Source organism: Xiphophorus maculatus, chromosome 17 (genome assembly GCF_002775205.1).
Source record: "Xiphophorus maculatus strain JP 163 A chromosome 17, X_maculatus-5.0-male, whole genome shotgun sequence".
Lineage (NCBI taxonomy): Eukaryota > Metazoa > Chordata > Actinopteri > Cyprinodontiformes > Poeciliidae > Xiphophorus > Xiphophorus maculatus.
Genome location: NC_036459.1, coordinates 14570360 through 14583509, shown reverse-complemented (window position 1 = coordinate 14583509; position 13150 = coordinate 14570360). Strand labels below are relative to the sequence as shown.

The following is a 13150-nucleotide window of genomic DNA, read 5'->3' as shown; positions in this document are numbered from 1 at the left end:
TCTCTTACTGGAACAAGATTCTGATCTAGTGATGATATTAAAGAACAAATAAAGCCTAATGTTTGTTTTTCTTCTGTTCTGGCTGTGTGTCTGAGATGTGTCCTCCCTTGACTTGCCGTACGCCGATCTGTTATCTGTACTTGTAACGCAGCCTCATGGCCTCGCAGAGAGGAATTTTGCCGTCAGGATTACTGCAGCGTTCTCTCGTAACAAACTGTTTCTTAGCTGACAGGAAGCAGAGATTAAAATCTGAGCATCCCACACTGTATGCGGTACGGAAAGTGCTCAAACTCTTTTAAATTTTGTATTATAACCACAAATCCTAAAGTCAGTGTGGCCAACAAACTTCCACATTCCGAACATTTTTTGTCCTTAACCCAGATTTGATGCAACATGTAATCATGTATCAGAGCTTACCTAAAAGTCTGTAAGGATTAGTTTAGTTTGTCTGTCCATTTGGTACAAGTGGAAAGGACTCACCATGCCATGAAATGACTTTGAAAAATATATGTGGCTCAACATTGTAAATATTGGTCGTGCTTTAAATAACTCGTGTTTTCTTTACAGTTGTGTATGAAGGCTGCCCAAAGGCTTTTGACGCTGGCATTTGGTGGCCAAAGACCAAATTTGGACGCCCTGCTGCCATGGAGTGCCCCAAAGGATCCAGTGGTGTGTAACTTAATAACCCGTTTTGAACGTGTTCTCAAGGGACATTAACTCAGAATGCTACAAAAGCAAGATGTCAAACAACGTAATAATATTTTAATCATTAGTTATAGTGTTTTCTGTAGCAGTCTTGATAAGACTTGATATTGCTAACTGAGCTTATGCCTTTACAGTATGGTGCAAATGTTTGACGTAGACTGGAAACATTGGAATATGCAGAGAAGGAACAATTGATATTGATAAATGCCACTTATCAAGCGGTTGCAATAATTCTGCCTCGGTGTAAGCAAAGCACAAAGACTTGAGAAATGACTCAAGACTCCATAGCCTTGACATAGGCTATTTAGATATAAATGAATCATAGCTACCCCAAAGTCAAGATTTCAATTTATCTTGTGTCAGTTAAACCGTGTGTGCAGCTGTTCTTTTGTTAGTCCTTTTTAGGCACGTAAGCACACCTACACGATATACAAAACACAGTAATAAGGATCTTTTATTAATCCATTAATCCCCACAGAGCTTTCACACCAGGCAGTCATGTACAGGTTTGCTCCTTAAGACTCCTGGAAAAACACCAGGTACTCCAGAACTAGTGGTTCACTGTTGTTCACTGTTAGAGAGAGTCTTAGTTATGTTGAACTATGTTGTGTTATGTCTGTCACATTTGAACAACTCCTATATATTTCAACTCAATATAAATGAAAGTTGAGCTTGTTGAGGTTTTTTATCTGTTTTTTTTGTTGTTTTTTTTAAGGTACTGCAATTCGCCACTGCAGCGATGAGAAGGGCTGGTTGTCTCCTGAACTTTTCAACTGCACCACAGCAACTTTCTCGAATTTGAAGAAAATGGTGAGTGCTACTCCGCGATGAAACAAAAGTTTGAAACGCACATTTTTGAATGTCTTTCACACGCCTGTTTTTTTTCCCAGAATGAGGAGCTGCGCCGCAACAGCTCCCGGATGAACAGCGAACACTCCAAGACCATCGTGCGCTTGCTTCACAGCGCCACAAACAGGAAGTCGCGCTTCTACGGCAACGACGTCAAGATGGCTTCCCAGCTGCTGAACCACGTGCTGAAGTACGAGAGCCAGCAGTCTGGCTTCGATCTGACCGCCATGAAGGACGCAGAGTTCAACGAGGTGCAAAAGAAAAGAGTCTTCTTGTTTTGTTGTCGTCTATGTAGCCTTTTGTTAAACATTTTTGAGAATGTATTCAAATGAAAAACCAGAAGCTAATGAAGATCTAGGAATGACCCTCCATATTAAATTTACCTGCCACCATAGGTTAATTTAATATGTCTCGGTGTTGGGAAGTATTCATAAAACACACACTTCCCAATCTTCCAGGACTTTTGGAAGAAACGGATCCTTCACTGTACTAAACAGCTGACATGGTGTGTTTTTTTACACCTTTCTTTCACACCAAATCCTTTTTTTTGTTTTGGTTGCTAGAAGGCCCCAAACTAAAATAATTTGACAACATATGGGAGTAATATTCAATTAAAACAGTGCATTAATGACTCTCTGGGCGAAGCCTTTCAACCAATCAAAACGCAAGGAAATCTTATGTGGTTCTGGTACAGCATATGTGTCAAACTCGAGAGGCATAACTCTTTATAAGGCAAAACTAAACTCAAGACACATAAATAGAACCTTGAAGACAACAGTAGTATGCTTGCATCAATGTGAAAAGATGTTCTTCTGTATTAGGTTTAAAAAATACTCATCGAATGCAGAGACACCCATTTATTCAGATTTTAGGAGTTTAGAACAGATTCCTCATTGACTGTATGTGTATGTAAGTGCTAGAAAAGTTCTCCAATGCGCCTCTGTCAGATTGTGTTTCCCCCTTTCTATTGTCACCCTGGGAAACTGCCCATTTGGCCAGCCTCCAACTCCAATTTTTAGGCAAGTTGCTGTTTCCTTGCAGCCTTTTCCTGAGTTATGAAGCTACACACACATCAACCTCACTTGAATGTCCAGCTCCATCTTATTTTTTTCTCTTTTGTTTTTGGTTTTGTTCAGAACTTGGTGCGCGCTGGCAGTGCCATTCTGGACCCCGGCACCAAAGACCACTGGGAGCAAATCCAGAGAACTGAAGGCGGCACCGCACAGCTGCTTCGCAACTTTGAGGACTATGCTAACACGTTGGCCCAAAACGTCAGAAAAACCTACCTCAAACCCTTCACCATTGTCACTGAAAACATGAGTGAGTGCTGGAACTGTGTTCAGATTGCATACGTGTACACAGACGTGCCATATTTTCCTATCCGTTCTCTTTTTTTCTGCTCCACAGTCCTAACTGTGGACTACTTGGATGTGTCAGACCCAGAGAAGGCGACATTACCTCGCTTTAAGGACATCCAAGAGTCCTACCCCAGAGAACTCGGCTCTTCTGTCCACTTTCCACTTTTTAACTTGCGAGATCATCTCCACAAAGGTAATTGCATTGTCTAAATCAGAACTGTTCCTCCGCTTTTATTTTAATTCTGATCTTTCAGCCCTCTTCTTTCGCACGCAGAGGATCCAACTCCAGAACCTCCAACCCAGACCGATCATCCCGAGGAAGAGGAGCGCACAGTGTCTGACAGGAAACGACGCCACCTTGAGCCGCCTGCACCTAAGCCGGTTGCCGTGGTCATAGTGTACAAGTCGCTGGGCCAGCTCCTCCCGGAAAGATACGACTCTGACAGGAGGATTCTGAGGTACAGTTTGTAAAACCTAGGGGAAAAAAACATTATTCCACCTGAGTCCTACTCAACCTAAATGTTTGTGAGGGTTATCTAGAACACAGTGTCAAAGGACAGATTAAACTCTGTGTGAAAAAAGGATTCATGGTAAACCAAAGTTCCCAAATTATCTTCAGATAGAAAACAATTGCGTAGATGACATTTTAAACGTCGCACGGTGATTAGCATAGCTAGCAGTACTAAAACATCCTTCTCCTTGTGTATTAGTTAAGAATTGGCTCAACTCTGAAGTTACCAAAATTGTTGCCAACAATTTTCTAATACGAAGAGGTTAAAAACTTTCTGCATTAAGCCTTTCTGTTGTCTACATCTAATTTTACAAACATTTCCAGAATAGCTACAAATGACAGACAATCCCGCTTTTTCACAACAACCATTACTGAAATATCTTCATAACTCAGTAGCAACATCCACACCAAAGAATGTTGTTAGCATGACCTGGTGCTGCTTAGGTACGGTTCATTTACTGATAGGAAAGACTGGGGAATTGAGCTTTGATCACCAGTTAAAGAATTGAGTTATTCTTTAACTCAATTCTTTTGTTAGTCTTTTAACTCTACGCTGCAGTAGAGTTATCAATGCACACCACTTGCATGTAGTTATCAACTACAACAGTAGTAGTATTTGTCTAAGGAAGAAAAAACTGCAAAAACACCCACTACTTCAATAATGCTTGTAACTATGCCGTTCCTTTCAGGCTCCCCAACCGTCCAGTAATCAACACAGCAATAGTGAGCGCCACCGTCCACAGCGAGGGTCCACCCCTTCCTCCCATCCTGGACCCTCCTATCACCTTGGAGTACACCCTACTGGAGACAGAGGAGCGGACAAAACCCGTCTGCGTTTTCTGGGACCACTCCTCCTCGTGGGTTACACGCGCATCACTGTTGAGTGGCTGAAATGTTTCGAAGAGTTTTCACATAAAATCTGTTCAATACCCTTAGGAACGGAAACAAAGGCGGTTGGTCCTCCAGAGGCTGCGAAGTGCTCAACAGGAACAACAGCCACATCAGCTGCCAGTGCAACCACATGACCAGCTTTGCCGTCCTGATGGACATTTCGAAGAGAGAGGTAGAGTCACGAAGTACCACTGCAACCATGCAGCTCGACCCATTTCCACAGCTTGACCTGACGTCTTTGAATTCTCCTCCAACGCAGCACGGGGATGTCCTCCCGCTGAAGATCGTCACTTACGCCACGGTGTCCGTCTCTCTGTTCCTCCTCCTCCTCACCTTCATCCTGCTGTGCCTCCTGCACCGGCTGCGCTCCAACCTGCACGCCATCCACAGGAACCTGGTGGCGACGCTCTTTTTCTGCGAGCTGGTCTTCCTGCTCGGTATCAATCAGACGGACAACATGGTCAGTAAAGTTTCGTTCTACACATCCTACATCCTTTGAAGGTTTTCGGTCTTTGTTGCCTTATAACCACCAATGTCAATGGATTTATTGGGATACGACATGAAATTTTGCGTGTTTGTGAATGCGAATTTTACTATTTAGGCAACCTCTAACGGTCATTCCAGATATTGATTTAAGGGCATCATTTATTATCTATTCACACACACATTTTTGCACAGCAGCGCATTGATTAGGTGCCTTTCAAGTCAAGCACATACATACACACCAGTGGGTGTGGGCATGCTGGTACCTGTCTGCAAAGGCCTTAGGGTGGTAGGTCCTGGCAAAGATTTCCCCAAAAATCTTTTTGGTTTTAACTGGATACATCTTTTGCATGTCTCCAGTGCAGAAATACAAGTACTGGGTCATTCTGGTGTTAAATGCAAGCAGTTGTGTGGTTAGAAAAACTGGGTTTGCATCAAACATCAAAGGACAGGTTTAAAGAAATAATGTGCATTGCTCCCCACACTTGTGTGGGAGATTCTAGGCAACTTCATTTGAGTACATTCATCATCAGACATAGTGTTTGAACTATCTTCTTAACTCCTTTCTTCAGGATTTCTGTAGTCTGTTGAACCATTTCTGTGTTGATTTGACCAAATGTTTCAAAGTGTTATCCTGCATACAGATCTCATGATAAATCATTTTCAGTTTTCTGGTAGAACCTGCCAGGTTTTCATTAAATCTTATATTTCAAAGAGTTCACAAGGCCACACATCTAACAAGGTTCCTAGTCCGACATTGTCACAGATCCTCCACAATACTTAACAGTAGGTATGAGGTGATTTTCCATATAATTATTCTTCATGCTCGAGGCCAAGCTGGCGTGGTTGTTGTTGAAACTCACAATCAAAGCGTACATGCAAAACTTAAGACATTTATGTCTTTGATTGCAGGACAAATGAGTCGTTTCTTGGCAGTTAGTTGGCAAATATGGAAGAATTTTTCTGCCATAATCCAAGAGCACACATTTTCAGTCTGCAAACAAGACAGCAAGTCTTTTGTTCTCAAAACGTTTAATACTTTTTCTTACATTTTTATTTTGAAAGCAGGACTTCAAGTCTTTCTTCCCAAAACTTGTAATGGTTGTACTCAAAATTTAGAGATAGATATGTCGTTGCAATGTTGTCTTTGGTTGGGTGAACAAACTCCTGCCTAAGACCAGTAGCTGTTAGCGATCAGTAGCACACTGCTGGCGGATGTTTAGCGTGCTACGGAGCAGAAAGCTGATGTTGTTTCTCCCTACATCCAGTGGGTGACGCAGATAGCTACAATTGATAGTAGCCACACAGGCACACCCAATAGAAGGAAACAAACGCACCCAGTACACTTTCATTGTATTGGCTGAGAGGTTGCCAGGCGACTGTGCCAAAAGGCACTTTCAAAAGCGAGCAGAGAGTCTGAGCAGAGACTAAATGTGAGCGCGAGGAGAAGTTTTGAGTACAAGCATTACCAATTTGAGAAATATCATTCTGAATAGTAAAATATGCTCTTCTCATATGATGATTGTGACTGATTTTTTTATTCTTTGCCTAGCACTTTCAGTTCTAGAAGCCATAAAGCTTATCCACCTCTGCAGACTAATGCACCAGGATCAACAATTACACATATAGTTAGAGCCACCGAATTAACTAAACACCCACCTTTTTTTTGTTTTGTTTTAACAGGCTTTTGAGTTTACATGTTATCTCCACCATTTTGGAATTCAGCTAAAAACTTAGAAACTTCAATCTCTTCATTTTTCACATTTAGTGGAAGTCATGCATTTTGTGCGTGAGCACACAGATCTGACCATTGGAATGCTGTCAGTTTGTGCCCGAGGCTGTGTGCTGCAAAATTTATAAATCTGTCAGAGCAGCTTTTTTCTCTCTTTCTCTCTGATCTCTGCACACTCTTCTAGCAAAACTACCGCTTGGATATGGACTGACATACCGCATTCCTGTAACGTGGCAACAGATGATTAAGTGAGAGATAACCTTGTTGTAGAGGAGCAAATCCAAATCATTTTAGGGATATTTTGAATCATCCTGGATCCAATTTGGTGAGATGTCAAAGGCTGGAATTAGGATTTGGAAGTTATTAAGATGGAATATTACAAAGTTGTTGCAAAGATTGAAGAATGTCTTTACTAACTCTCCCTTTCTGTTTTTTTTTTAATTTTCTGCCTGTCCCCTTCTCCTGCCAGTTCGTGTGTACGGTGATAGCCATCCTCCTCCACTATTTCTACATGTGCACGTTCGCCTGGATGTTTGTGGAGGGACTGCACATCTACCGCATGCTGACCGAGCTGCGGAACATCAACCACGGCCACATGAGGTTCTACTACGCCATCGGCTGGGGCATACCGGCGATCATCACCGGTGAGAAACGCAATCTGAAACGAGGCCGATGGTAGCATTTGGAGACGACGCCCTCGATAATTACTAGCTTCAATCATGAAGATGTGTAAAAAGCCTTGTAATCATTTCTTTGCTTATTCCAGTAGCACACTAAATCTTTCCTCTAAAATCTTCCTTCTTCTGTTGTTAGTTAAAACCCTGCACACTTTATTTTAACTGCATGTTCTCCTAATATAACAAAGCATATAACAAAATAATCTTAGTACTAGCACTTAGTACTTAGCTGGTTAGCATAGATTTTGTTGATTCATCGTTAGCATAGCGGTATCTGCAATGCTACAATATGTGAGAACTCACTGTAATTCTAAATCTCAGAACAATTCACTGAGAGCAATACCTGAAGGACGACTTTACAAACATTTTGATGTTTTAAAAATGATTCATTTGTCTGTGTGTAGGTTTGGCGGTTGGCCTCGATCCTCAGGGTTATGGAAATCCAGATTTCTGCTGGCTCTCTGTACACGACACGCTCATCTGGAGCTTCGCAGGACCCATCTTTGTGGTTGTTCTCGTATGTCCGCGTCATCTCAGAGTTTTATCATAATAGCCTATTTTATCACACAATGTATAAATGCACTGAAGTGAGTGCAATAACACCCAGCAGATTTTCCTGTTCTTAAGCTAAACCAAGAGATCAGCATCACCAGAGAATGTTTTTCATTTCTCTTCCCTTGTTAAGGTTATTGAAGATGTCTCAAAATGCACCCAGAATATACATCAACACAGTAAATTAAAAGAAAAATATGAACTGTTCTTTTTTCTCTCTCTCGCTATTATTAAAGGTGAACATAGTGATCTTCATTTTAGCAGCGAAGGCTTCCTGTGGTCGCAGGCAGAAGGTTGTGGAGAAGTCAGGAGCTATGTAAGTGTCTCTGTCACATTACCCACATATCATAACATTCAGTCCTTCTTGTAACTCTACTGTTTACTGATTTCAATTCAGTCCTGCGCTGCGGATGGCCTTCCTCCTCCTGCTGCTCATCGGCGCCACCTGGCTGCTCGGTCTCATGGCGGTCAACAGCGACGTAATGATTTTCCACTACCTGTTTGCCATCTTCAGCTGCTTGCAGGTAAAACCCCTGTGGCGCCTTAATCCGAAATGAATTCATAAACATATTCTTATTTAAAATTCATCTTCATGATTAGTGACGCCCTTTTATCATAGCAATATTTTTGCTTTTTCAACAGGGAGTCTTCATCTTCTTCTTCCACGTGATCTTCAACAACGAAGCGAGGAAAAACCTCAAGAACGTCTTCACAGGTAAAAAGACGGTACAGGACGACTCCAGCACCACAAGGGCCTCCTTACTCACCGTAAGTGGATTTATTATTGTTAAGAAACCTTGTAAAAACAGCAACAACAACAAAAATAAATTGTAAAAATTCATTTACCTTTGTTGTCTCTTCTCAGCGGTCTCTAAACTGCAACACATATGCAGAAGACGGGCCGCTGTATCGCACAGCCATCGGCGAGTCCAACGTCTCCCTGGACAGTACGCTCAGGTCAGGCAAGAGCCACAGCAGCAGCTACCTGGCTTACGCACTCAGGTACACGGCCACTGACTGCATGGCTGCTTTCACTAGAGTCCTGCATGAGCACTGCTGTTTTTTTTGGTCTCTATTCCAGTTTTTGACAAAGCGTTCAATGTCTCACACTTACTAACGCACACTTCGCAGTATGCCCGCTACGCAGGCAGTTTGTCATTTATTCAACAGATTATATGGAAAATCTGTTTTTCCATACTTGTATGTAGTCACATTGTCCTTACTGTTGAAGGTTTCTCTCTCTTTTTTTCCTGTTTCTCTCACATGTATGGTGTTCTATGATGACACCTGTGTTGAATGACCATGCTGAGATTTGCTATTGCATGGCTTATTTCATTTCCACACGCAAAGGACAGAATTTCCACTCTTAATAAAACATATCTGGCAAAAACAAATACACACACACACACACACAACTGCGTCTAGTTACTATTTTTGTAAATTATTGCCATTTGTGGTGTTGTCTTATCCCCAAAAATTTTACTTTAACTTGCCACAAATGTTAGCATTCTTTATTACTGTTTTTGTTAGAGGTTGACAGTTTTGTGAAACTTACTGTTAAAGTAATGGTATAATTTTCCAAATGTAGTTGCTGCTTTGTGTGATTTAATACATTTGCATGTACAGAGTTGTGGTATCTCACAATATTTAAGAACTAAAATCCTTATGTGGGTTTACCATTGACATAGCCTTTTCTGATTCATGCTAGCTGTGTTGTAAGACACAGCTAGCATGAATCAGCTGCTTTAATTTCTGACTAGCCAGCTGTTTTTGTTCTTGTTTTTAAAACTATTTTATTGGAATTATAAAATAACATGAATATCAGCTATTAGTTTGACCAAAAAAAAAAAAAAATCTGTTTAGCATGTACAGCATAGCTTTCGCTCATGCTACCTTTTTTTAGGCAGTAAAACTTTCAATGTTTTGTTGACAGGCCACATTACACGAAAATCCAGTGCTTCCCTTTTTTGTGATGTCAATTCAAGCATTTGTTTTATCTACTTTTTTATTTTACTGAAATATTCTAACAAATAACATTAGCTCCAAGTCACGTTAGCAAATAAAATGACATTGTTTCCCACATTACCGACATGGGCTAAACGGACGCTGAGAAGAAGAAGCCATTACAGCAAAAGCAACATTTAAAAAAACAGATTAAAGGAACACAGCAAGAAAGATCTTACATTTTGTAGACATGTTCAGTGGTTGGTAGTAATGACCGTATATTAGCAAAAGATTGCAAACCAAAGAACAGCAGCCTAACTGCGGAGTTCAAAATACTTTATCAATCTCAATTAGATCAATAAATGTGTAAGAAAAAATAAACAGATTTAATAATTCTCAAATTGCCTTACAACCACTACTGAGGAAAGATTGCTGCATAATACGTATTCTTGAATAACTGCATATGATGAGTTTATAATCCACTATGCCTGTTTTTGTATTGGGAAATGCACAAAAATACAAAAACCTACTTATTTCCAAGAGATACAGTTATGTTTATATAAGAAATGATTGGCTGCAAATTTTCACTTTCAAACGGTGAGTTTTATTGCTGCTCCAATTAAGAATTAATTTACATTTTTGACTTAAAAACGTTTTGGAATGGGGAATGGGAGCAGGGAGAGTAGAATTGAAAAAGCAACGGAGAGAAGAAATGGACTGTACCTGTGTAGGTGGGAAGGTAATGCAGACATTTCCATTTCCTCCCTGGAGCTGTTTGCAAGTCCTCAGCTGCTTCCAGAAGCTTCTCTCAGATCAGCCCCTCAGACAGCTCAGAGTCTCCGGTAGCAGATTTTCCCTCCAGCAAATTTCTCAATCCTGGAACAAACGGCTGCTGCTAGCGAGAACAAAAGAAAATAATGACATTCTCTGACCCATCGGCTTGTAATTTACGATCAGCAGGTAATGGAATCTAACCCTAATTTATGTTTTTGGCCGATAAAGCTCAAACTGGTTCCTTAGCATAAAAATAGCGGCAGTAGTGGTGGTTTAGGAGTTGCCCATAAATCCTCCGTCGGTGGCAGTATTTTATTTCTACGAATGCTTAAGGTGGCAGCATATTTACTTTCACCTGACCCGGGGACTCTTTAACGACTTCTTCATTTTAGTTCTGTCAAAGCAAACAACAGAGGGAGATGTTTTGTAATGAGAGACGTCTGATGTCTCAGCCATTGAACGCTAGTTGACGACAACTACAAGTTGAGGCTCGAATGAACTTCCAATAACGCTGTACTTCCCCTCTCTCCATCTCCTGCAAATACTTCTGTACCTCCACTTTCCACCCCTGCTGTTACCTCCTGCCTCGTCTGCCTTCCTTATCCATCTGGATCCTCATAGGGAAGAGTCGGGTCAGAAGCCCAGCTCCTCAGGAACAGCTAAAGGACATACAGATCTGGATGGTCCTCTTTTCCACCAAAATGGCACCAAAGGAGACGGTGAGGGGGATTTTTTTTGTTCTTTTTTTTTAAAATGCTCGTAGATGATGTTTTGGCATCTTTATCTCAAGATTTTAGTGAAAGAAGTTTGTCATATCCCTTCCCGCCAGACTCCGACTCAGACAGTGAGTTGTCTGTGGATGAGCACAGCTCCTCCTACGCCTCGTCCCCCTCCTCTGACAGCGAAGACGACGATTTGGATGTCAAGCCTAAATGGAACAACGAGAGGCCCCTTCACAGCACTCCAAAAGGTACTCATCAGGCCGGTTCCACTGAAAGTTATCAAAATATCACATGGGACCAAGGAAAAAGGAAATTTTTTAAAACAGAAATGTGTTATTACGGACATAATTAACAGGGAAGGTGAGTGGACGGACAAAGTGTGGTTGGGAAAAAAAGGGGAACAACTAAACAGGATAGTCTGAATCTTTTGAGGAACTGAATGTTGGCGTTGCAGTATTTGTAAACCATATCCATTAAAAATGAAAACAACCTTTAAATATAACTATTTGTAATTATTATTCAGAAAAAAGTTTTCTGAATAATAATCTTTCCTTATAGGTCTTGTCTACACATAAATGATTATGACATCAAACTACAGCATCAAAAACTACCAAAATCTCAATACAGAGAGAAAACATGCTAACGTAGCATTTTAGCTAACAGATTTTATTTGCTTGTTAAACTTCAGCTTTTTTAGAGTTACTTTAACTTGGCTTCTTTTCTGCGTGTCTCTCTTCGTTCTTCTTAGGTGATTCTGTATCCAACCACGTGAGGCCTTACTGGCCAACAGATGGCACCACAGCCAGTGACAGCGAGGACCTGAGTGTGACAGACCGGCTCAGGGTGGAGACCAGGGTCAACGTGGAACTGCATCCGGAAAATAAACTCAACCATGTCGGTGAGAGAGAGAGGGAAGCTCCCCCAGAGAAAGACAAGCCAGCGCCCGGTATCGCCAAAGACGCGCCACCTCCCAGCCAACCCATCAGCAACAGCAACCACCAGCCAGAGCAGAGGAAAGGTAAGGGAAGAAACTGGCCTGTAAAAACCAGAAATGGTTCAACCTGAAACCACTCTAACCCGATCACTCCTCCTGGTCAGGCATCTTAAAGAACAAAATCAGTTACCCTCCTCCGCTGACGGACAAGAATATGAAGAATCGTCTAAGGGAGAAGCTGAGCGACTACAACTCCCTGACCATCACCTCCCCTCCGCCCATCAACAACAACCACACATCCGCCCCGCCTCCGTTGTCCGTCAACATCATAACCCCTACGTCCATGCCGTCGTCGCAGGCCTCCACCGACGGAGGGGTTCGCCTCGGCAACCACGACCACGGCTCTCTGGTGAAGCCGCCCGTCGCGCCCCGTCCTCAGATTACCGTTGCGCCGCCACCGGGAGGCATCTACCGGGAGGCCAACGGCGGAGTGGCAATGCACTTAAAGTCGGGGACGGTGAACGGAGGAAACGACTCCGACTCAGAGTAAGAAAAGATGTCGGCATGTAGCAACATTGTTGGACATTGGCATCTTTGCACGAGTTACAAAGCATAAGTAGTAGTAGTAATTATGAAGTAGACTCATTCATTAAACTTAGGGAATGAATGATGCTGTAAAAGGCTTCTAATGGAAGTGCTTGCCATTTGCCTTAGCGTAATTTGCCTTTTGTTAAATAAGAGAGAAAACGTTAATGGCAGCACCTTGTTTACATAACCCTGACATTTTCACGTGATGCTATTACATCCACAAGCTTCATTTTCTTGGGATTTTATGAGATGGACCAACAGAAGGTTGCACATTATCATGATAAAAAAAAGTAGTGGACACAGCAAACAAGAGTGCATTCACAGCAGCCGTGTTTAGTCCACTTTAATTGAACTCTAGCTCGTTTGCCTAGAGAGTTCGATGCGGTTGGGGATTTGGACCAAAAAAGCAAACTCTGGTCCGCCTAAAAAC

The 13150-nt window shown here is 41.8% G+C and overlaps 1 protein-coding gene across 4 annotated transcripts in view; it reads left to right on the top strand.

The window, feature by feature from the left end:
- The window catches only part of celsr1 (cadherin EGF LAG seven-pass G-type receptor 1), an 85823-nt gene that overhangs the window by 70468 nt on the left and 2205 nt on the right, over window positions 1–13150 (top strand). For 3 of the 4 annotated variants that reach the window (XM_023350668.1, XM_023350665.1, XM_023350666.1), the window contains 19 exons: window positions 568–669; window positions 1421–1515; window positions 1596–1805; window positions 2691–2874; window positions 2962–3105; window positions 3187–3370; window positions 4113–4280; window positions 4360–4486; window positions 4574–4774; window positions 6999–7173; window positions 7611–7723; window positions 7995–8074; window positions 8156–8282; window positions 8401–8526; window positions 8624–8760; window positions 11098–11195; window positions 11306–11446; window positions 11947–12216; window positions 12297–12678. In XM_023350668.1, coding sequence (XP_023206436.1) covers window positions 568–669; window positions 1421–1515; window positions 1596–1805; window positions 2691–2874; window positions 2962–3105; window positions 3187–3370; window positions 4113–4280; window positions 4360–4486; window positions 4574–4774; window positions 6999–7173; window positions 7611–7723; window positions 7995–8074; window positions 8156–8282; window positions 8401–8526; window positions 8624–8760; window positions 11098–11195; window positions 11306–11446; window positions 11947–12216; window positions 12297–12678 — 3064 coding nt within the window. The remainder of the gene's footprint in view (window positions 1–567; window positions 670–1420; window positions 1516–1595; window positions 1806–2690; window positions 2875–2961; window positions 3106–3186; window positions 3371–4112; window positions 4281–4359; window positions 4487–4573; window positions 4775–6998; window positions 7174–7610; window positions 7724–7994; window positions 8075–8155; window positions 8283–8400; window positions 8527–8623; window positions 8761–11097; window positions 11196–11305; window positions 11447–11946; window positions 12217–12296; window positions 12679–13150) is intronic. The other variant, XM_023350667.1, reaches the window with a different exon arrangement.